This window comes from Mustelus asterias, chromosome 7 (genome assembly GCF_964213995.1).
Source record: "Mustelus asterias chromosome 7, sMusAst1.hap1.1, whole genome shotgun sequence".
NCBI classification, from domain to species: Eukaryota; Metazoa; Chordata; class Chondrichthyes; order Carcharhiniformes; family Triakidae; genus Mustelus; species Mustelus asterias.
Window position 1 is genome coordinate 79,448,529 of NC_135807.1, and position 23,528 is coordinate 79,472,056.

Here is a 23,528-nt window from a genome sequence, read left to right on the forward strand (position 1 = left end):
GTTGTGGGGGACGGGGTTTGATGTGACACCGGGAGGTTGTGGGGGACGGGGTTTGATGTGACACCGGGAGGTTGCGGGGACGGGGTTTGATGTGACACCGGGAGGTTGTGGGGACGGGGTTTGATGTGACACCGGGAGGTTGTGGGGACGGGGTTTGATGTGACACCGGGAGGCTGTGGGGACGGGGTTTGATGTGACACCGGGAGGTTGTGGGGACGGGGTTTGATGTGACACCGGGAGGTTGTGGGGGACGGGGTTTGATGTGACACCGGGAGGCTGTGGGGACGAGGTTTGATGTGACACCGGGAGGCTGTGGGGACGGTGTTTGATGTGACACCGGGAGGCTTTGGGACGGTGTTTATAGTGAAGCGGGAGATGGAGGCAGGTGGTTGGAGTGCGGTGCGAATGGAGGAACTCAGAGGCCTGTCTCTCGGTGATGATTTTTCTCAGATGGTTGAGGTGGCGAACGGCTGGATGATGGATTTCATGTATTATTGTTTGTGTCGGTATTTCGGGGCCAGGATGTACGAGGAATTCAGGACGTTGAGGGACGCCATGAACGGTCAGTTTCTGTTACCCAGACAGTGTTGTTATGAAAGCTTCATTACTTCGCGGGTTAACCACCGTCTTTCACCCGTTCTAGGCGTTCACCGATTGAGACTCTTCCTGCAAGGCCCGTGCCAAATCCAGAGTCAGGAATACAGTGCTCCAAACTTCTTTATTTTCCCCCTTTCAGCCCATTTTCTCCTCTATCTTCCCCAGAAGCGCTGGCTTGTCGCGTGGTAGTCTTCACCTGACAACATGAGGGTTGTGTTGAATGGACAGATAATTTAACTGCTGGAGCATCACTGCCCATCCCGCCTATCATTTACAATAGAGGGAAACATGGTTAAAGTTTCAAGTCAAATATGACTTCAGAGCTGAATAGAGGTAGAAATGTGATGGATTTTGAGGTATTGAAAAGAGGGAGATGGAGAAAGAATGGAAGGGAAAGTTTTGGGTGCACTGTAGATTAAATAACAAATATGTAATGGAATAAAATGCAAAGAGGGTGGTAATGGCTGTAATAAACAGACAATACATTCGTCCAAAGTGAGCGTTAATAGCATAATGGTTCATTATTCTGCTATTAACACTTGCTATAGGCCAAAGTATGGTTTCTTTATTACTATTACCACTCCCTCTGCCTTTTGTTCCATGACAACTTGGTTGCCTAATGTCTCCGATCCTCTACCCTACACACTAGACCTTTTTATTTGTTCTTCCTTCACCCTGCCTTTCAAAAGTATAGAACATTCATACCATTCATCAATTCTGAAGTCATATTCGACTCGATGTTAATCCAACAACAAGTGGGAACTCTAGCTGTTTTTGTTTTCTTCCTGAGCCTATGGAGGTGATTAGTATCAAGTTGAAACCGACTTGGAGTTAAACCTGGACCTTTTTCACAAGCTGCGTTATAGCATAGATTTGAAATTTGTCATTGCCTTCACTCTGCTATCCAAACCCGTGATCTTGGATGAGAAAGCTTGAGTTTCCCTGATGCACCATTTCAGAACCAATGGGAACTTTGTCTCTGGGATGGGCCTGTCCATCGGTGGGTGCAATGCCAGATCAATTTTAATTACCCATCCATCTCTTAATCCCAGGGATAGCTGTTCCTGTTGCAAACTTCAAGCCCTTTACTAAGGTGGTGCCTTGCTCTAAGTGCAGGCCAATCTGGCATTTCAGCTCAAGGCCCCATATGGCCATCTCAGGGTACCTTACTTTCTGTAGCATCCCTGGTAAATCACCCTCTTAATTCCAGCAACAACATGGGTACTCACAAAGGAATTTGGAACCAAAGCAGGCAGTTCAGCCCTTCGAACCTGCTCCACCATTCAATCAGATCATAACTGATCTCTTCCTGGTCTCAAATCCACCTCCCCACCTGTTCCTGTAACACTTTAACTTGCTTTTTAAATCAAAAATATATGTCTCCTTCTTGATCCATTTAATGATTCTGACTCCACCGCGCTATGGGGCAGCAAGTTCCACAAATTCACCACCCTCTGTGAGAAGTAGTTCCTCCTCATCTCAGTTTTAAATCTACTACCTCTCAACCTATACCTGTGACCTTTTGTTCTAGATTATCCCACAAGGGGAAACATTTGGTCTCTGTTTACTCTATCAATCCCTTTTATATTGTATATACCTCGATTAGATCCTCTCTCATCCTTCTAAACTCCAGTGAGTATAAGCCCAAACTGCTTAAACTCTCCTCATACATCAACCCTTCCATCCCCGAAATCAATCTGGTGAACCTCTTCTGAACGGCCTCTAATGCCACCTCCTTCCTCAAATAAGGAGACCGAAACTGGACACAACTCCAGATGTGGCCTCACCAACGCCCTGTACAATTGCAACAACATTTCTCTACTTTTATACACCAGACCATTTGCAATAAATGCTAACATTCCATTTGCTTTTTTTTTATTACGTGCTCTACCTGCATGTACCTGAACAGGCGCTGGAGTGTGGTAACTAGGGGGTTTTCACAGTAACTTCATAGAAGTGTTAATGTAAACCTATTTGTGACACTAATAAATAAAAACGTTTTAAAAATCTTTTGAAAGGGGTGTCACATTAACTTGTTTCCAATGCATCGGGATCTTATTAGAATCCAAGGAACTTTGAAATATCACAATCAATGCATCCACTATCTCCACTACCACCTCCCTTGATATCCTAGGGTGCAGGCCATCAAGTCCCAGAGACTTATTTGCCTTTAATCGCATTATTTTGTTCAATGCCCTCTCCCTTGTGATAGTTATTGCAGCAAGTTCCTCTGCATTAACTGCAGTTTTTGGAAAATCATCATTATTCTCTACCGTGAAGACAAAGGCAAAATATTACTTTGGCACCTCCATCATCTCTGTGTTCCCCATTAATACCGCACCAGTATCTTCCTCTAAACGGCCAACATTAACTATTCTCCATTGAATGCTTTTGGTATCAGTGTTTATGTTTTCTGCCAGTTTCCTTCCGTAGTTCATCCTAGCTCTTTTGATTTTATTTTTAGTAACCTTTTGCTGAGCCTTTAAGTTCTCCCAGTCCTCCAGTTTACCACTAGCTTTTGCAGTTTGGTGTACCCTAGTTTTTGCCTTTATGTCCCCTTTGAATTCCTTGTTTAGCCATGGAACGTTTTCTTCCATTTACAATTCCTCTTCCCCTCAGGCATATACTTTAATTGAGAGGTATTCAGTATCTCCCTAAACACCCGCCATTATTTTTCAACTGTCCTGCCCTCAATTATTTGTGTCCAGTCTGCTTGGGCCAACTCTTTCCTCAGGCCTTTGCCCAGTGCTGAAACGTAGAGGAGAAGCATGGTCAATCTACCTAACTTGCACATCATTGGACTGTGGGAGGAAACTTGGAGCATTTGAAGAAAACCCATGCAGACACGGGGAGAATGTGCAAACTCCACATGGACAGTGACCCAAGCCAGGAATCGAACCCGGGTCCCTGGCTTTGTGAGGCAGCAGTGCTAACCATTGTGCTACCGTGCCGCCCAACTAGAGGAACCAACTAGAGAGCACGCCATTCTAGACTTGCTATTGTGTAATGAGGAAGGAATAATTGGCAAGCTAGTTGTGCGAGACCCCTTGGGGATGAACAGCCATAACCCATTATGATAGAAATTGTTATTAAATCATTATTATTAAACATAGATACTATGTTCTATAACATTATGGAATTTTTCATCAAGATGGAGAATGACGTAGTTGATCCTGAATCTTAATAAAGGCAACCACGATGGTATGAGGCGCAAGTTGGCTACGAAAGATTGGGAAACATTACTTGAAGGGATGATGGTGTATAGGCAATGGCAAATAATCTAGGAACACTTGGGTTAACTGCATAGTTTGTAGTTCATTTCTGTCTGGCGCATAAGTAAAACTGGCAAGATGGCCAAACCATGGCTTACAAAGGAAATTAGAGATGGTATTAGATCCAAGGCAGAGGCATACAAATTGACCAAGAGAAACAACAGACCTGAGGATTGGGAACAGTTTTGAATTAAGCAGAGGACTAAGGGACTGATTAAGAAGGGGGGATAATAGAATTCAAGTGTGAACATGCAGGGAACATAGAAACTTTTACAGTCAGTTTTTATGCATGTGTGAGGAGAAAAAAATTGATGAAGACAGAAACGGGAATTTATAATGGGAAACAAAGAAATGGCTGACCAACTGAATACATACTTTGGTTCTGTCTTTGAAAAGACACAAATAAGATACTAGAAATGTTGGGGAACACAGTTTAGTGAGAGGGAGGAACTGAAGAAGATCAGTATTAGTACAGAACTGGTGCTGCGGAAACTGATGGGATTTAAGGCTGATAAATCCCCAGGGCCTAATAATTTACATCCCAGAGTACTTGAGGAAGTGAACTGAGAAATGGTGGTTGCGTTGGTGGTCATCTTCCAAGATCCTATAGACCCTGGAATAGTACCTACAGATTGGAGGGTAGCTAATGTGACTCCACTATTTAAAAAGGGAGGTAGAGAGAAAACAGGGAATAATAGACCAGTAAGTCTGATGTTGGTAGTGGGGAAAATTCTCAAATCTATTATCAAAGATTTTCTAGCAAAACAGTGGCAGGATTGGACAGAGTTAGCATGGACTTATGAAAGGGAAATCATGCTTGACAAATTTACTGAAATTCTTCGGGGATGTAACTAGTAGAGTTGATGGGGGTAAGGCAGTGGATGTGGTTTATTTGGACTTTCAGAAGACTTTCAACAAAACTCCACATAAGAGATTAGCGTGTAAAATTAAAGCACATGCAGTTGGGGACAGTGTAACGAGATGGATAGAAAACGGTTGGCAAACAGGAAACAGAGCAGGAATAATGGGGGAAAAAAGAAATGGCTGATCAACTGAATACTTACTTTGGTTCTGGTTATCACAAAGGAGGACACAAATAAGATACCAGAAATGTTGGGTGGATAGCTAATGTAACCCCACTATTTAAAAAGGGAGGTAGAGAGAAAACGGAATTATAGACCAGTAAGCCTGATGTTGGTAGAGGGGAAAATTCTAGAATCCATTATCAAAGATTTTATAGCAAAACGGGGCATAATTGGACAGAGTCAGTGTGAATTTATGAAAGGGAAATCATGCTTGACAGGTCTACTGGAATTCTTTGAGGATATAACTTGTAGAGTTGATGAGGGGGAGCCAGTGGATGTGGTTTATTTGGACTTTCAGAAGGCTTTTGACAAAGTCCCACAGATTAGCGTGTAAAATTAAAACTCATGGGATTGGGATAGTTTATTGAGATGGATAGAAAACTGGTTGGCAGACAGAAAACAAAAAGGAATAAATGGGTCTTTTTCCAAATGGCAGGCAGTGACTAGTGGGGTACCGCAGGAATCAGTGCTGGGATCCCAACTATTCACAATATATATTAATTATTTAGATGAATGAACCAAATGTAATACAGTGGAACCCCGATTTAACACGCCCCGATTTAGCGCGAATTCGGATATAACGCGATGAATCATTGGACCCTTTTTTTCCCCACTCATGATTGGCAAATTTAGCGCGACCCCACTTTTTTCACGATAACATTTTATGGACCCCAACCATCGCGTTATAACGGGGCCGCACTGTATCTCCAAATTTGCAGATGACACAAAGCTGGATGGGAGTGTGAGCTGTGAGGAGGATGCAGAGATCCTTCCGTGTGATTTTGGGCAAATTGAATGAATGGACAAATGAATGACATATGTAGAGTAATTTGGATAAATGTGAGGTTATCCACTTTGGTAGCAAAAACAGAAAGGCAGAATATTATCTGACTTGCCATATATTAGAATAGGGAAATGTGCAGCAAGATCTGGGTGTCCTTGTACACCAGTCCCTAAAGATAGCATGCAGGTGCAGCAGGCAGTAAAAAAAGGTAAATGGTATGTTGGCCTACATAGTGAGAGGATTCGACTACAGGAGCAGGGATGTCTTGCTGCAATTATACAGGGCTCTTGGTGAGGCCACACCTGGAGCATTGTGTACAGTTTTGCTCTTGTTATCTGAGGAAGGATATTCTCGCTTTGGAGAGAGTGCAGAGAAGGTTTACCAGACTGATTCCGGGGATGGCAGGACTGATGGAGGAGGAGAGATTAAGATGGTTAGGATTGTATTCGCTGGACTTCAGAAGAATGGGGAGGAAATCTCATAGAAACTTATAAAATTCTGACAGCGGATGCAAGAAGGATGTTCCCAATGGGTGTCCAGAACCAGGAGTCACAGTCTGAGGATACAAGGTAGACCACTTCGGACAGAGATGAGGAGAAAACTCTTCACCCAGAGAGTGGTCAGCCTGTGAAATTCACCACCACATATATAGTTGAGGCCAAAACTTTGTTTTCAAGAAGCAGTTAGATATAGCACTTGGGGCGAAGGGAATCAATGGGGAGAAGGTGGGATTAGGCTATTGAGTTGGATGATCAGCCATGATTATATTGAATGGCAGAGCAGGCTCAAGTGGCCAAATAGCCTCCCCATGCTCCTATTTTCAACGTCTTTGTTTCTATGTCTCCAGGCACAAAGTCAGCCTGGGTGTGAGTGCACGTCAGCAATGGTCCCTTTCCCCAAGTGGGAGGCGCTAGAGTGAAGCGGAGACACAGTGCCTTTCTCTGTCCTGAAAACATCAATTAATTTCCTCCGATATTTTCAAACAGATCAAGGAGGAGGATTCAAATGGACGGAGCGTAGATCTTCTGGATCCATTGTAAGCTCAATGACTCATCATTTGTTGTTTAAGTTTTACATTTCTACCTCTGACCTTCTAAACTAAACATAGGTTAACCTTTGACTGTAATTACTTCCTAAGCATCTTTAAAGTGCATTCACTTGAGAAAACTATTAATTTCTTAACCAGGTTCCCCCATTTATCGACAGTAACAACTTTAATTTTATCTCCTGATCTTTTTCCTACAGTGTAGTCCTGGAAAAATGTGCATTGGGGAACCGACCCACCTTCAGTTTGATTGTTTTAAAAATGTATTTTAGAAAGGGCGGCATGCCAAGTGCTCAGCCATTGCAGCATCAATTTAGACAGGACAGGTAATGGACCAAGCAGGCAAGAAAATGAGAGAACAGTCATTGCCAGCCCCACATTGGATTTTGCAGGAACTAGGCTGTCATAGATTCATCCACAGTGAAGTGTGATTCGTGAGTGTCTTGTTGATGAGTGAAAGATTACAGGATTGCCTTTTGCAAAAAAATTTAAATTAATATTAGGTAAATTACACAAACTTAGCATACAGTAATTATGACAATTATATATTTTTTCTTTTAGGTTTTGTTCAGCATCCGTCCATTATAGAGACCAAACAGACAAAGAAGGTGCATATCTGCCAAATCCTGTCCCGAATTGTTGAAGGGAAAAATCTTGGTAATATATTTTTAGTAAATGGTTTTATTTTCCCCTGCGTAAGATTTAAATTCGTTGAGGTCCAAGTCACTTTGTGGTATATGTGGTTTTATTAAGTTATATAAATTACAATTTAAAGTGATATATTTTCAGTAGCTACATACTTGAAAGGAATTAATACACAATGTGATTATCTCCCTCCTACAATTAAAAAAAAAAATTAATGCTATGTGCGTGTCGCTGGCTAGAGCAGCATATACTGTCCATCCCTAATTTTCCTAGAGAATGTGCTGGTGAACCATTGCAATCCATGTGGTGTAGGTTACATGATGTGGAGATGCCAGCGTTGGACTGGGGTAAACACCGTTTAAAAAGTCTCACAACACCAGGTTAAAGTCCAACAGGTTTATTTGGTTTTCTGGCAACCAAATAAACCTGTTGGACTTTAACCTGGTGTCGTGAGACTTCTTACTGTGTAGGTTACACACAGTTCTGTTAAAGGATGTGTTTCAGAATTTTGACCTAGCGGCAGTGAAGCAACATGGTATATTTCCTCGTCAGATTGTGAGTGGCTTGGAGGGGAACTTGCAGTGGTGGTGTTCCCATATGTCTGCTGCCCTTGTCCTTCTAGATGATTGTGGTTATCAGTTTGGAAGATGCTTTCTTAGGAGGCATGGTGAATTCCTGCAGTGCATCTTGTAGATGGTACACATGGCTTCCACTGTAGAGGGAGAGGAAGTAAATGTTCATGGCTGGGGTGCCAATCAAGCTGGCTGCTTTGTCTTTGATGGTGTTGCAAGGAGCCGTGAGAATCCCTTTGGAATATCACTTCGGTTTTATTGAATTACAATTATAATAATGATAGTTTGCTGCAGACAATGGTCTGTTTGAGGTTGCGTGGTTGTTTGAAGGCAAGAAGTGGGGGTGTGGGGATGGCCTTGGCGAGATGTTCGCACACATGAGGACGGCCTAAACCGGGATGTTGGATTTATGTCACATTATCAGTAACCCCCACAGTTTGCCTCCTGGGCTTGTAGAATCTCACTAGCTGTTCTGTCTGGAGACAATACACATTTCTTTAACCTGTGTTTAATGTTCCCTCCACCCACATTGTCTGTACCTTTAAGACCTGGCTGGCTGTAGGATTTGCATTCTAATCAGTATTCTGCAACTTGATTTTGTCTGTTTGCACTGTTTGAGAGCACATTTCCACTCCATCTGACGAAGGAGCAGTGCTCCGAAAGCTTATGGTATTTGCTACCAAATAAACCTGTTGGACTTTAACCTGGTGTTGTGAGACTTCTTACCATGTTCTCGACAGGCAGTGACATAATGATGATGTTGCCAGACTAGCAATGTAGAGGCTCAGGCTGATGCTCTGGGGATGTTGATTCAAATCCCTCTATGGCAGCTGGTGGAATTTAAATTCAGTTAATATATCTGGAACTAAGAAGTTAGTTTCGGTAACAGTGATTATTAAACCATTGTCGAATGTTCCAAACACCCATCTCTTTCACTAATACCCTTTTAAGAAAGGAAATCAGCCTCCTGGAATAGTGACCAGTTAGCTTTCTCCTTCCCTGATGCATCGCAGTGTCCAAAGCTTGTTCTCCAGCTTATCAACTGAGTCAAAGTTCTTCAAACTGCATATGCTTACTGACAATGTAGTTGCTGTGGAACACACTGATGTCCACCAACCCGCACGTGCTACAACTGTAACATGTCTGTATTTTATTTTCTTAAAAAACAAACTCTCACCACCTTCTCACGGACAATTCAGGATGGGCAATAGAGATGCTGTCCTTGCCAGTGATGCCCGCAGCTCATGAATGAATCAATTTTTGAAAATGCAGCAATTTCGTGAAACTCGGTGAGGATGAGGGTGATCTGCCATTTTTACAAGGTTAAAGACAACAGGTAGTACAGCAACTTGTGATGATTTGAAATTCATAGGATATCTCCTCCCCACAAGGCACCATACAATTTACACAATGCTGTTCAAATTAAACTCAGTTACTTTGGCAGCAAAATCTGAGCTAATAATTTTAAAAAACACATTGATATGAACATATGAGCAAGGAGTAGGCCATTTGGCCCCTCAAGTCTGCCCCGCTATGTAATAAGGTCATGGCTAATCTAATAACCTCATCTGCATTCTGTCTACCCCTGCTAACCTATCACCTCTTTGCTTACCAAGAATCAATCCACATTTGCCTTAAATATTCAAAGACTCTTCCACCACCACCTTTTTAGCAAGTTCCAAAGACTCTCAACTCTTTGATTAATGGTAATCGAGTTCACATATCAGCTTTTCTTAAAGCAATAGTTGTTTTTTGTACTTCAGATGTCCAGTTTGATGAAGATGAAAGTATAACTCCATTGGAATCTGCATTATCGGTTTTGATTGAAATGGCAGATAGCAAGGAGATAAAGAAAGATACGCTATATTCAGACCTAAAACAGTTGCTTCAGATTCAGGTTGGTTTTGTGCTCCGAGTGATAACTATTATGAAAGGTTGTGAAAACCTTATTGATTTTCTCCTTTAAACATGTACTGTGCTAATCTAATTTAACAATACTTCTGTTAGCACTTCTAAAGGGAAATGCATTCAGCAAGGATATATATACAAATAAAACAGTTAATTTAATGCTTACTTGGTGCTAAATTAATTAAGTTGTAAACTGAAGTAGACACTTGAGTGATGGAATCTACAATTGATACCATTTTTGTGCATGCATGTATGTTCACTATATCTAAATTCAATTTCCCTTCATACTTCCAAATTCCTACATTGAACAGGAAAGAATGAGTAGGAATGATCCGTTGGAATTGGTTCTCACACTGCTCTTATATGCTTTCTGAAAGTTGGCTCATGGTGACATTGGAAGGAGTTTGTAAAATGTCACCACCTACCTGTAGCTGAGGAAATCCGAGTAATTTAAAAAGTGATTTGCTATCCTCAATAGAGAAGTGCGTGGGGGAAATGGAAGAGGAGTTTGTTGCCCTTTATACCCACATGAGAATAGGTGCAAAGCTAAAAAACATTTTCAATAATCATGTTATGGGTGTTCCATTTGAAAAGAATTCTTGGAGGAATTTTAGTTAGTGAACAGTTCAACACATTATACAATTTTCCATGGGTATATTGTGGGCCCCTTTCAAAAAACCCAGTTTGTTAGCATGTGTTTGAAGATCTCAGCCCTTCTGAGGGGATACATGCGTTTAAGGAAGTGATAACTTTTTTAAGGGTTGTGTTTTGGAGGTGAGAGTTTTAATACTGAACATTGTACTAAAGAATCCTGTGTGGGTTATATGCAATAGTTATTTACAATCGTTTCTATTGTAATGAGGAGAAAAGGACAAGAGGGATGCCCCTCTTGCTGGTTAGCATTTCAGCAGCAGAGGTGATACAAACATAGAAAAACTACAGCACAAACAGGCCCTTCGGCCCCACAAGTTGTGCTGAACATATCCCTACCTTCTAGGCCTACCTATAACCCTCCATCCTATTAAGCCCCATGTACTCATCCAGGAGTCTCTTAAAAGTCCCTATTGAGTTTGCCTCCACCACCACTGATGGCAGCCGATTCCACTCGCCCACCACCCTCTGTGTGGAAAACTTCCCCCGAACATTTCCCCTGTACCTACTCCCCAGCACCTTAAACCTGTGTCCTCTCGTAGCAGCCATTTCCACCCTGGGAAAAAGCCTCTGAGAGTCCACCCAATCTATGCCTCTCAACATCTTATATACCTCTATTAGGTCTCCTCTCATCCTACGTCTCTCCAAGGAGAAAAGACCGAGCTCCCTCAGCCTATCCTCATAAGGCATGCCACTCAATCCAGGCAACGTCCTTGTAAATCTCCTCTGCACCCTTTCAATCATTTCCACATCCTTCCTGTAATGAGGCGACCAGAACTGAGCACAGTACTCCAAGTGGGGTCTGACGAGGGTCTTATATAGCTGCATCATTATCCCCAGACTCCTAAACTCAATCCCTCAATTGATAAAGGCCAGCACACCATACGCCTTCTTAACCACCTCCTCCACCTGCGGGGCCGATTTTAGAGTCCTATGGACCCGGACCCCAAGGTCCTTCTGATCCTCTACAGTACTAACAGTCTATCCCTTAATATGGTACTCCTTCATCCCATTTGACCTGCCAAAATGGACCACTACGCATTTATCTGGGTTGAAGTCTATCTGCCACTTCTCCGCCCAGTCTTGCATCCTATCTATGTCCCTCTGTAACTTCTGACATCCCTCCACACTATCCACAACCCCACCAACCTTTGTGTCGTCGGCAAACTTACCAACCCATCCCTCCACTTCCTCATCCAGGTCATTTATGAAAATGACAAACAGCAAGGCTCCCAGAACAGATCCTTGGGGCACACCACTGGTGACCGACTTCCATTTAGAAAAAGACCCATCTATACACACTCCCTGCCTCCTTTGGGCAAGCCAGTTCTGGATCCACAGGGCAGCAGCCCCTTGGATCCCATGCCCTCTCACTTTTTCTAGAAGCCTTGCATGGGGGAACCTTATCAAACGCCTTGCTAGAATCCATCTCAACCACATCTACCGCTTTCCCTTCATCAATGTGTTTAGTCACATTTTCGAAGAACTCCACCAGGCTCGTAAGGCACGATCTGCCTTTGACAAAGCTGTGCTGAGTATTCTTGAGCATACTAAACCTCTCTAAATGCTCATAAATGAAGGAAATATATTTAAAATATATAGTTAGAAAACAATCAAAGGTACAGAAATGACCACGAAGCGGTCCTTTCCAGTTTAAAGGCATTATGGGATGTAAGTAAATATATTAAGTTGAGGCACAGGCACATCTGAGTGCTGATGTGTGACATCTGAAAGTCTTATGCTTTTATTAAAATCATTTTTCAAAATTTTCCTATTACTTTTGCTTTGTAGAGTGTGGCAGTCTGTATGGAAAAGGGAGATTTCAAGAAAGCTTCTGAAGTTCTGGAACGACAATTTCAAGAAGATATGGCCTCTGAATCAGACCAGGTATTTGTGTTTCAAATCTCTTAAAGATGTCACTACAAACCACCTGTTATAAGCAGAAGATTTTCTGTTAAGAATCATAATGCAGCTGTGGCATTTTATTGATTTCTGAGACAAAATTATTTACTTATTTTCTATTCTTGTTGTATATCTTTGGTGTTTTATTATTCAACATTTTCCTTGCTTTATTTTGTTTTCCAGCCTTTAAAAAGGAAGTTGTCCTTGATTATCAATAAGCAAGATCCATTCCATAAATTCCTTAACAACTTCAGTAACAAACGATTAGTGGACAGTGCTGAGTCTCTTGCAAACAGAATATTAAATGAGAAAGAGTCAAACTTCCTCATTCAAGTAAGTGTCATTTGCATCATCCAGATGATTTTTTCTTGCTGTTTCACTGTAAGATAATTCTGCTAACATAGTTAATTTGGCAGTCTCTTGGGATAGAGGATAACTTGCTTCAGCTTTGATTTGATGGTTATGAAATTACTGTTAAGTTAAGCAGTCTGCAGACTCTCCTACGTGCAGAGCAGGTGCTGCTTGAAAGGTCAGGTAGGTGGGATGTTGGAGATGTATGTGTTCCTTTCGACACCTCAACTTTACCTCCCGTGCAAAGTTTCTCGATATGTTCAGTGCCTTCCCAACTGAGCCTTCTCTATTTTGGTCAGTCCCGAGCCAGGATCTCCCATGAGCAGACGGACTTCTTCAGGGATGCTTTGAGGACATCCCTAAAGCATTTTTCCTGGGAATCTTCTGCCACCGCCACCAACCCCTGGGGGGAGTAGTTGCTTTGGGAATCTAGTGTTAGGCATACAAATAACATGTCTGATCTAGCAGAGCTGGTTTTGAGTGATTAGTGCTTCCATGCTTGGCATTCCATGTTATATTGCGCCTCATTCTCAGCAAATTGTCCATAGACATGGAGATAATCTACAGAAAATATGGGAAACTGTTGAAGCTACACCACCTTTTAATCCAAGACTAAATCCACTCTAACCTCATGGATTTTCATATGCAGATAATGGTTCTGTGTGCGCTTACTCAGAGACTAAGCACCAGTAGATTGTCAACCCCTTCCCCAAAACATATGCAAAAATGGACCTTTCACTAAACATTCAGGAAATCTAAGGTCCTCTTCCAACTGGCTTCCACAGCAAAATGCCTTCCTCCTCGATTAGATTCAGTGGCAAGATCATGGAACATGTGGATCACTTTCTGTACCTTGGGAAAGCTTGTCTTGAAAACGGACATAAATCTTAAAATTCTTCATTGCCTCCAATGTGCCAGTTGAAGACTATCTTTGTATCTGTCTCGAAGATATGAAAGTCTTCATTATGTTTTGCACCTGGTTAATCATTCCTGATATCAGGTTAATATCATTATTCTGTTAACTGTACATTAATTTTGTCCTTTTGTAATGGGTAACAGCAATGGGTAGGGAGGTGGCAAGGGCAGTTTAATATAAATGAATGTGAGATCATGTATTTTGGAAAGCAAAACAAAGAATGGGAGTGTATACACAGTAGTGAGATGCTGAAGAATATGGATGAACAGGGAAATCTTGGAATCTCTCAAAAAATAAATGCTGTCTCTTGTTCTTCAGTAATTCCTCATCCATCCATGTGTTTTAATTTGAATCACCACCATCTTGAGTTGAACTTGAACTTATTTTTGTCAACAGATTACAATCTCCACACACAGGTACCTCCACCCTCCCCACTACCACCACTTTCAGCAATTTGGAATAAGTACCAGCCGTCCGTATATATTTTTAACCCCTTTATCTTGTCTTATTTTATCAGTCATTAATTCCACTTGGCATGTTATATGTACAGGGTATAATGGTCATATCTTCCCTAATAATGTGTCTTCAGTTTTGGCCCTGACATGCTTGCTTCCCAATTCCTCCTCCTCTATCTATCAAGCCAAGATAAAAGTGAACTTAAGCCTTCTTTGCTGGCTGGGACTGCTGTTGGAATTTAATATATTTTCACAAATTCTGGCGATTTTATCTAAATAATTTATTGACCGGTGTCTGAAAATTTCCCTGACACTTAACCTTTCTTTATTAGTGACCACCAAGGCCCTGCATCCTCTGGCTCAACCTAATTATTCAACCTTAATGTGGCAAATGTAGGTTTGCTTTAAAAAGTCCTAATAAATACAAAATGTGCTTAGTCCCAAATTCTGGGCAGTGGAAAGCAAAATGACAGTATACTGAACTGTAAGAGCCAAGTTTCTTTTACTTTAGGTACAGGATGTCTTCAGTCTCTATGAATGGAATTCAAACATTCGTTACTGACTAAACAATTTATTATTTAGCACGGTGGCACAGTGGCTAGCACTGCTACTTCACAGCGCCAAGGACTCGGGTTCAATTCCAGCCTTGGATGACTGTCTGTGTGGAGTTTGCACTTTCTCCCCATTTCTGCGTGGGTTTTCTCCCACAGTTCCAAAGACGTGCAAGCTAGGTGGATTGGCCATGTTAAATTGTCCCTTAGTGTCAGAGGGATTAGTAGGGTATATATGTGGGGTTACAGGGATAGGGCCTGGATGGGATTGTTGTCAGTGCACGCTCGATGGGTCGAATGGCCTCCTACACTATAGGGATTCTGATTCAAATTTCCACTACTATTTTTAAGGAAAGCAACCAGTCATGCTACATGGTCTGATTTTCTTCTGAAAGCAAACCAGGATTTGGAGTTGTCATTAAAAGTAAATACCAAGCAATAGTTGCAACAAAGAAAAATGGCCCAAATCTTCCAAGGCACAGCAACCATCATCAGATTGCTGCTCGCTCAAACTTTGCCCCACCTCGATGCAGCTCTGCATGTCTAGCAGGTCTTCTGATCCCGGCTTTACCAGATATTGCAGAGTACAGTGTTCATCCAAGAGTTCCGTCACAGCACTGTCGAGCCAGGGGAGGCAAGACACACCCCCTTTTTATGGCTAGCTGCTGTAAGGCAAGTTTAAAGTTCATGTGTGAATGGATGAATCAGTGAATGGGTTGGGGAGGGGCGATGCAGGTGGGTGAGGTGGGGCAGGAGTTTGGTTGGATCAGGTGGGCTAGTTAGGCCGGATTAGTCAGGTTGGGTTAGGGGTGGGGTTAGATGGTTAGAAGCAGTAATCGATTGAGGAGATCAGGAGGGGTAGTTGGGGGGGCTAGTTGGGATTTGGGTAGGTAGTTGAGTGAGGTTAGGGGCATGTCCAGATAAGTATATTGGAACTGCCCAAAGTCTCTGACTCAAGCTCAGCTTCTGAGACATTTGTGGAGTGCCTCGAGAAGCACAGGAATTCCCTCAGAATTTGAAACCTCCTGGGCAATTCCCTTGGAAGTCAACATGTCAGAACTTCTGCAGGTTCCTGATACACATCTCCTGTTGTATGTCCGGTCAACAGTAATCCAGAGACTAGAAGGGTTGGACCAATACTTTTTGGGAAAACTAGGCAAAATGACTGTGTATATCACAGTTACATTTAACCATGCTATCCTGACCAATATTGTAATATCTTTTGTTTTCAGGCAGCAACCAAAGTGGTGCAGTCTAGGAAGAAAAGAGATCCAGAGCTGGACAGTTCTGAAGATGAGGATAATTCTGAACACCAACATGGAAATTGGTAAGTATGTTAGAAATTGAGGAAGCATTTGATTTTGAAAGGTGAAGAACAAGCAACACTTCATGGTAAATAAGTAGGAAAGCTCTTTTGATTTTTTTTGTGTCACTATCTGCAAAATAAAAACTCTTTTTGGATGGGATGAGAAATGCAATGGGGATATTTGATGAAAGGTGGTGGTGGTGCCATTAAAGGTTTTTTAAAAATTCACTAACTTCAGTGCAGTGTTAATGCAAGCCTTACTTGTGACTAATAAATAAACTTTAACTTTTAACTTTAAATAGCGTTTTTAGCTTGAGATACATGAAGAATCAATCTTGGCACAATTAAAAACAGTTTTCTTTACCCTACCCTAAACTTTATTTAACAATATAGTTTAACTATAACAAATTAATTAGCAACTTACTAATTGAACAATACTTAAACATGGCAAGATCCAGTTCTTAACTGCTAACCTCTCCCTATGAGTTCCAATTCAAGCTATATTCTATTTACAGAATTAAACCTCTCTTCAAAATCAGTTAGCAACCCCCAAACTTGCGTGCTTGTACTCATTAACAGTCCTAGAGCCTTTTGAACACCACCGGAGCAAGAGAGACAGAGAGGCACCTGTCTTCTGACAGTATCCCGAGAGAGAGACACCTTGCTCCTTTCAGGACCAGGCAGAAAACTGACTCTTTTAAAATAAAAAAACTGTGTTTTCCCTGCAAACTTAGCTCCGCCCATTCACATGACTCTGCCTCTGTCAATCAACATAATCTAAAGCCTGCTCTGAAACCCTACGGGCAAAAACCAAAATAAACAAAAATGCATTAACTCAAAAGCAAACACATCCCGAGCTAAAATCAATCATTAGCCTGCATTCTCAGCATGTGAGCTGCCTGGTGCAGACAAACCAGCACGGTGTAAACAGAACTGAATTTTAAACATGCCCCTTACAAGAAACATGGTATAAATACATTTCTTAAAGGCACAGTATCAGCACGTGAACAAAAATTTAGTACTGCAGCCATAGTCAACATATCTTGGGCTGAAAACACTGCTTTTGTCTGAAATAGTAATTTCTGCTCCTTGTTTATAAGGCATTTGAAAATTCATTGTTTTTGTTTTCAGCAGTGGAGATTCATCGAACGGAGATGTAGTTGGCGAGTCGAATAACACAAGGGCAAATACGAAAAGGTTTGTTCTTGTACAGTTCTAATCTCCAGGTATCCTTTCTATGAATTTGGGAACTATTACTACAGAAGTAAAATTATTTTTAAAATGTTAACAACATGACTAAAATAAGAGTTTTGAAATTACTGTCTATGTTCAGTTTTCTGATATTAGGAAAAAGCTTTAGAAGAGAATTAGCATTGTAATGGAGTGTTTGTATTTTATTTTTTCCATTATTATATAACTAGATAAATGTATAGTATTACTCTAACCAGTAGGATTTTATGTGCAGTTGGCATTCGGTGTTAAAAGCCCAATTATTTTTATTTATTCAAGGCCAACATTTATTGCCCTTGAGAAGGTGGTGGTGAACAGCTGTAGTCCGTGTGGTATAGGTACACCCACAGTGTTGTTAGGGAGGGAGTGCCAAGATGTTGACCCAGCAACAGTGAAGGAATGGCAGTATATTTCCAAGTCAGGATGGTGTGTGGCTTGATGGGAAACCTCCAGATGGAGGTGTTCCCATGCATCTACTGCCCTTGTCCTTCTATTAGGTGGTAGAGGTTCTGGTTTGAAAGGTATTGTCTAAGGAGCCTTGGTGAGTTCCTGCAGCGCATCTTGAAGATGATGCGCACAGTTGCCACCATGCATCAGTGATGGAGGGATTGAATGTTTGGTGGATGTGGTGCCAAACAAATAGGCTGCTTTGTCCTGGATGATGTCAAGCTTTTTGAGTGGTACTAGAGCTGCACGTATCCATCACACCTGACTTGTGCCATCTAGATGGTGGACAGGCTTTGAGGAGTCAGGAGGTGATCGTTTTCTCATGTCCATCAGGCATAAACTTAGCTGGAGTGTCTGGTTTCCTTGGGCAGTAGCACAGTCCTGATGTTGGGCAGGACCCCATACTATGCCCTGACCCCTCCCAGTAGCTTGTTGAACTCCTCATCATTGTGGATGGTGAGCTACAGATTGTGTAGAATGGTGCATGTCTTCATTTTGTCCTGGATAGCATTGCTGGCCAACTCAAGGATCTTAGCTGTCAGATATTCCAGTTTCTGGCCTCTGACCTGCTCTTCTATCTGTAGTGTTTACAGTATTTAAACCAGTTCAGTTTCTAGCTGGTGATGACCCCCAGGATGTTATGATTAAAAATACTAAATTATGATTATTTGCACCAAATACTCCATCACTCTTACAAAGTTGTTAAATGCAGATGTTCAGGTGAAGGTTTGTAAATCTGAAAATTATTACTTTTTAGTTACAGATGCTTTACTGTTTTCAATATTTCCATGTTAGCAAATACAACTATTCCTTTTTGCTGAAATTATGAAATGAAATACATTTTCTTGCAGATCTAAAAAGCGACTCTATAGTTCTGTTGAGCCTAAAGTTTGGAAACCAATGAAGTCTCAAGCCGTCAAAGATTTTGCAGGAAACAGAAAAGGGTCAACAGTAAAAAGTAGGTATATGAGAATTTAAGAATCGGTAATTGGCATAGTTTAGTCTAAATACAAGCCTCTGGTAATAGTTAATTGTATTAGAAAGTTACAACTTTGCAATCTGGACAACTGACAAGGTCTAGAGATACTTAAGTAATTTTCTGCACTAGTGCTATTAGTTGTGGCCAGCAAACGTTTCCTTTACCTTTTGTCTTAAGTGGATATATAGCTACATGTACTACCGGGTATACATTTTTGATTATGATTGTGGATTATTGATTGAGTTGCAAATCAGTATCTTTCTTCATTCATATGCTCTATGGAAAAGATAATTGAAGTGTCAGCTATCAAGATTTCCCCAACTTGTAAGAGTCAATAAATAGGAAATAAATCTACCGTTATGTTCATGTTTTTTCACATTCCTGTGGGAAATTCTTCACTGGTCTTTTGTCAGCTGGCTGTATTGCATGATTGAAGTCAGGATTCACTGAGATATTATGGTTTAGGTCCATGGTCCAGCATTTTGAAGTATTCCTGAGAATGTTTTGGATGTGTCCCTGCATAATAGATCAATAAATAAAGAAAAACAAAGTAGCTTGCCTTTATATCACACCTTCATGACCTCGAGATACTGTAAATAAGATAAAGGACAAGATCATCTGTTCTGGTGGTGTTAATTGAGGAATAAATGCTGGCTAGGCTACATAGGAAACTCCTCTGCTTTGTTTGAAAAATGCCATGAGGACCATTATATCCACATGAGAGGGCCTCGGTTTTAACATCCCATGGGGTGAAGTACTACCCTAGTTATGGAGTGCGGTTACAAGTGGTGTACCTCAGGGATCTGTTTTGGGGCCACTGCTGTTTGTAATATTTATTAATGATCTGGATGAGGGTATAGTTGGGTGGATTAGCAAATTTGCTGATGACACCAAAGTCGGTGGTGTGGTAGACAGTGAGGAAGGGTGTCGTAGTTTGCAGGAAGACTTAGACAGGTTGCAAAGTTGGGCCGAGAGGTGGCGGATGGAGTTTAATGCGGAGAAGTGTGAGGTAATTCACTTTGGTAGGAATAACAGATGTGTTGAGTATAGGGCTAACGGGAGGACTTTGAATAGTGTGGAGGAGCAGAGGGATCTAGGTGTATGTGTGCATAGATCCCTGAAAGTTGGGAATCAAGTAGATAAGGTTGTTAAGAAGGCATATGGTGTCTTGGCGTTTATTGGTAGGGGGATTGAATTTAGGAGTCGTAGCGTTATGTTGCAACTGTACACAACTCTGGTGCGGCCGCACTTGGAGTACTGTGTGCAGTTCTGGTCCCCACATTACAGGAAGGATGTGGAGGCTTTGGAGAGGGTGCAGAGGAGGTTTACCAGGATGTTGCCTGGTATGGAGGGGAGATCCTATGAGGAGAGGCTGAGGGATTTGGGATTGTTTTCGCTGGAAAGGCGGCGGCTAAGAGGGGATCTTATTGAAACATATAAGATGATTAGAGGTTTAGATAGGGTGGATAGTGATAGCCTTTTTCCTCTGATGGAGAAATCCAGCACGAGGGGGCATGGCTTTAAATTGAGGGGGGGTAGTTATAGAACCGATGTCAGGGGTAGGTTCTTTACCCAGAGGGTGGTGAGGGATTGGAATGCCCTGCCAGCATCAGTTGTAAATGCGCCTAGTTTGGGGGCGTTTAAGAGATCCGTAGATAGGTTCATGGACGAAAAGAAATTGGTTTAGGTTGGAGGGTCACAGTTTTTTTTTTAACTGGTCGGTGCAACATCGTGGGCCGAAGGGCCTGTTCTGCGCTGTAATGTTCTATGTTCTATGTTCTAGTACTGTACTGAAGCCTTGATTACTTCTCTGAAACGTGCTTAAACCCACAGCCTTCTGCTTAGAGGAAATTTCTATCCCTGAGCCAAGCCCGACATTCTCTTGCATTGGAAAGGTTGCCATTTGTGTTCCAGCTGCTACAATCAAATGGCACTGACAAGGGCCTGCAAGTATAAAACTGTACAGCACAGAAAGAGACCAATAGACCTATTGTGTGGGATTTTACAGCCTCACTCAATCCGAGATCGGAAAATCCTACCCGAGGTCAACACACCTTCCCATTGCCCGCTCTGATTCCCATGGCGGGTGGGGTGGCAGAATTCAGACAATTGTGTCTATACTAGCTCTTTGAAAGAGCTATCTAATTTGTCCCACACCTTTGCCTTTTCCTCCTAACGCTTCACATTTTCCAGCTTCAAGTAATTGAATACTGAAAGTAGTGTTGCCTTATATTTTCAGCAACCCCTCCACTATAAGTTGTCAGACTGCTTGTCCAGCGTTCGGTACTGGATGAACAGGAGTTTCTTGAAGCTAAATATTGGAAATATCAAAACCATTCTTTCCATTGCCACAACGCCAACACTCTCCCTTTTATGAGCCTTAATCAAGCGGTTTGCAATCTTGATATTGTATTTGATCCTGCAATCAGCTTGCGACAACATAGCCACACTATCATTTACTGTCTATTTCCCCTCCTCGCAACATTGTCAGCCCCTGTCTCGTTCATTTTCTGCAGAAATCATCCTCCATGCATGTTTTTTAAGCTCCAGATGTGAACATTCCAAACCACTCCTGGCTGGCCTCCCACATTCTCACTTCCATAAACTTTTGAGGGCATCCAAAATCCCATTACCCTGACCTACTCCACACCAAGCCCCATTTGCCCATCACCTCATTCTTGCTGACCCATATTGGCCCCCAATTAAACCAATGCTTTGATTTTAAAATTCTAATCCTTGTTTTCAAATCCTTCCATGTCCTTGCCCTTCCTATCTGTAATCTCCATCAGCCCCACAACTGAGATTTATGCATTTTTCTAATTTGGCCTCTTATACATCCCAATTTTAATCAGTTCTTCGCTCGTGGATGTGCCTTCAGCCTCCTAGGCCCTAAACTCTGGAAGTATATTCCTAAACCCCTCTAATTCTCTTTCCTATGTTATTTCTTAAAATTATCATCTGTCCTCATATCATCTTTTGTGACTCAGTACCAGATTTTGCTTTATAACAATCCTGTGAAGCTGTTTGGGATGCTTACCTTGCATTAAAGGTGCAATATAAATACAAGTTGTCAAATTCTGAGCCCTGTCTGAATGACATGCATGCTGATCCATGGACATTAAGTAATTGAAATCGTTTTCAAATAAGGAGCGATGTTATTTTAGTGAGTTGACCTTTCATCCCATTTCTATTTTGTTTGAGTCTTTAAAAGAATAAATAGCAAATTTAGTTTTCAAACCTATGCCTAACTTTAAAAGTTGAATTCATTGACCAAAGCTCAGATTTATTTCAAGAGTATTTTTAGGAGCTATACAACTGGGTGTAAGTTAGCTTTGTATTAGTAATTCCCCATGCTGCAAGTTTGTGATTTCATGTCATTGAAAACATGAGGGGGCAGAAGCTAGGCAACTCCCAGAGAAATTAGGGAGAAAATGGAGCACATTCATCTGCATTCACTTCTCTTCCATTCTTGAGGTGTTTAACAGTAAAAATCAAATAACAGTAACAAGGGTCTGGGTGCAGGTAACCTTCCCATATGGTCAGTTTGGCAATGAAGTAGGATGTTGGAACACTGAAGTAGGGGGAGAAAATTAAGTGTTTTAAACAAGGTCTTGTTTGAAATACAAGTGCAAATTGTTGGTATAATGTGTAGCTGGCCAAGCTACAAGTGTTGAGGCATTGTATTTCAAAGCACAGTTCCATTTAGAAATTTGGATACTAATGTTAGAATTGGCAAAGCTTAAGTCCACTGGGACAATCTGGGGGAAGATAAAGGCTTTTGCAGCTGTACAAATATTGTCTGTTCTGTTTTTTTACAGAGAAGAAAATCACAAGTAATGGACATCTGTTGGAAAGTAAAAAGCAAAATATATCAGTTAATTCAGAAGTGCTGAGGAAGAAAAGAGTAAGTACTTAAAGGAAAAATCATTTAGCTGAACGTTACATTGTTAAAGTCATAAAAGAAACATAATCTTCCTTCCAAGCATTTTTTAAAGGCAGGGTAGAAGAGAACTGATTCTTTGATCATTTTTTCAATATACTGATTTTTCTCTCATTTACCAGGTTTTTATTTCAGATTTCCAGTGTCTGCAGTATCTTGCTTTTATTTCCTGAAAGGGTGGTGGAGGCAGGTTTGATTGAAGTATTCAAAAGCGAATTGGATTGCTATATAAAAAAGAATGTGCAAGGTTATGGGGATACAGCAGGGGAGTGGGACTAGGTAGAATGCTCTTTCAGAGAGTTAGTGCAGACCAGCATCTGTTTCCCATCCCTAATTGCCTTGTGAAGGTGGTGATGAATTAAAATGGGGTCACATTAGAAAAAAAATGTGTAGTACTGTTGTAGTCCTTTGTTTTTATATATATATATATATGTAATCCAACATGGTCATGTTCCGTTATTGGTTTGGACTTTATCTTGTCTGCACTAATTGCATTAAATACTGAAATGTTGAAGTCACTTTGGTGATTTGATACAAAAGCATTGGTCCACAATCTTGAAGATGATAGAAGGGAAACAAAGGGAAAGCTAATGTTTCTACCCACTTGGAGTGTAATAATTCCAACTACTTGAAGTAGCGTAGAAGCACTTGCACTCATTAGAGATCATACAAAGTGTCTTGTCACAAAATAATTTCAATCCTTTTTTGTTTCGGCCATTCTCAATCTTGGATATTCTCCCCTTCAAATCTGCCATCATCGGTCAGCCACTCCTCTCAAAAAAACAACCCTTGATCCTGCTGGCCATGTAAATACCAGTCCATCTCTAATATGTCCAAACCCATGTCCATGTATCCTGCAATTCCTCCTTTGCCACAACACTGAAAGGGGCCT

General features: G+C 41.4%; 1 protein-coding gene across 4 annotated transcripts in view; it reads left to right on the forward strand.

Moving 5' to 3' along the window:
• Positions 1–227: 227 nt before the first annotated feature.
• Positions 228–23,528, forward strand: part of terf1 (telomeric repeat binding factor (NIMA-interacting) 1) — a 28,560-nt gene continuing 5,259 nt past the window's right edge. For 2 of the 4 annotated variants that reach the window (XM_078216308.1, XM_078216306.1), the window contains exons 1-9: positions 337–562; positions 7,345–7,440; positions 9,764–9,897; positions 12,351–12,446; positions 12,645–12,794; positions 15,967–16,061; positions 17,175–17,237; positions 18,569–18,675; positions 22,515–22,600. In XM_078216308.1, coding sequence (XP_078072434.1) covers positions 376–562; positions 7,345–7,440; positions 9,764–9,897; positions 12,351–12,446; positions 12,645–12,794; positions 15,967–16,061; positions 17,175–17,237; positions 18,569–18,675; positions 22,515–22,600 — 1,014 coding nt within the window. In that variant the 5' untranslated portion in view covers positions 337–375. Of the gene's footprint in view, positions 563–7,344; positions 7,441–9,763; positions 9,898–12,350; positions 12,447–12,644; positions 12,795–15,966; positions 16,062–17,171; positions 17,238–18,568; positions 18,676–22,514; positions 22,601–23,528 lie in introns of all 4 variants that reach the window. The other 2 variants (XM_078216309.1, XM_078216305.1) reach the window with 2 other exon arrangements.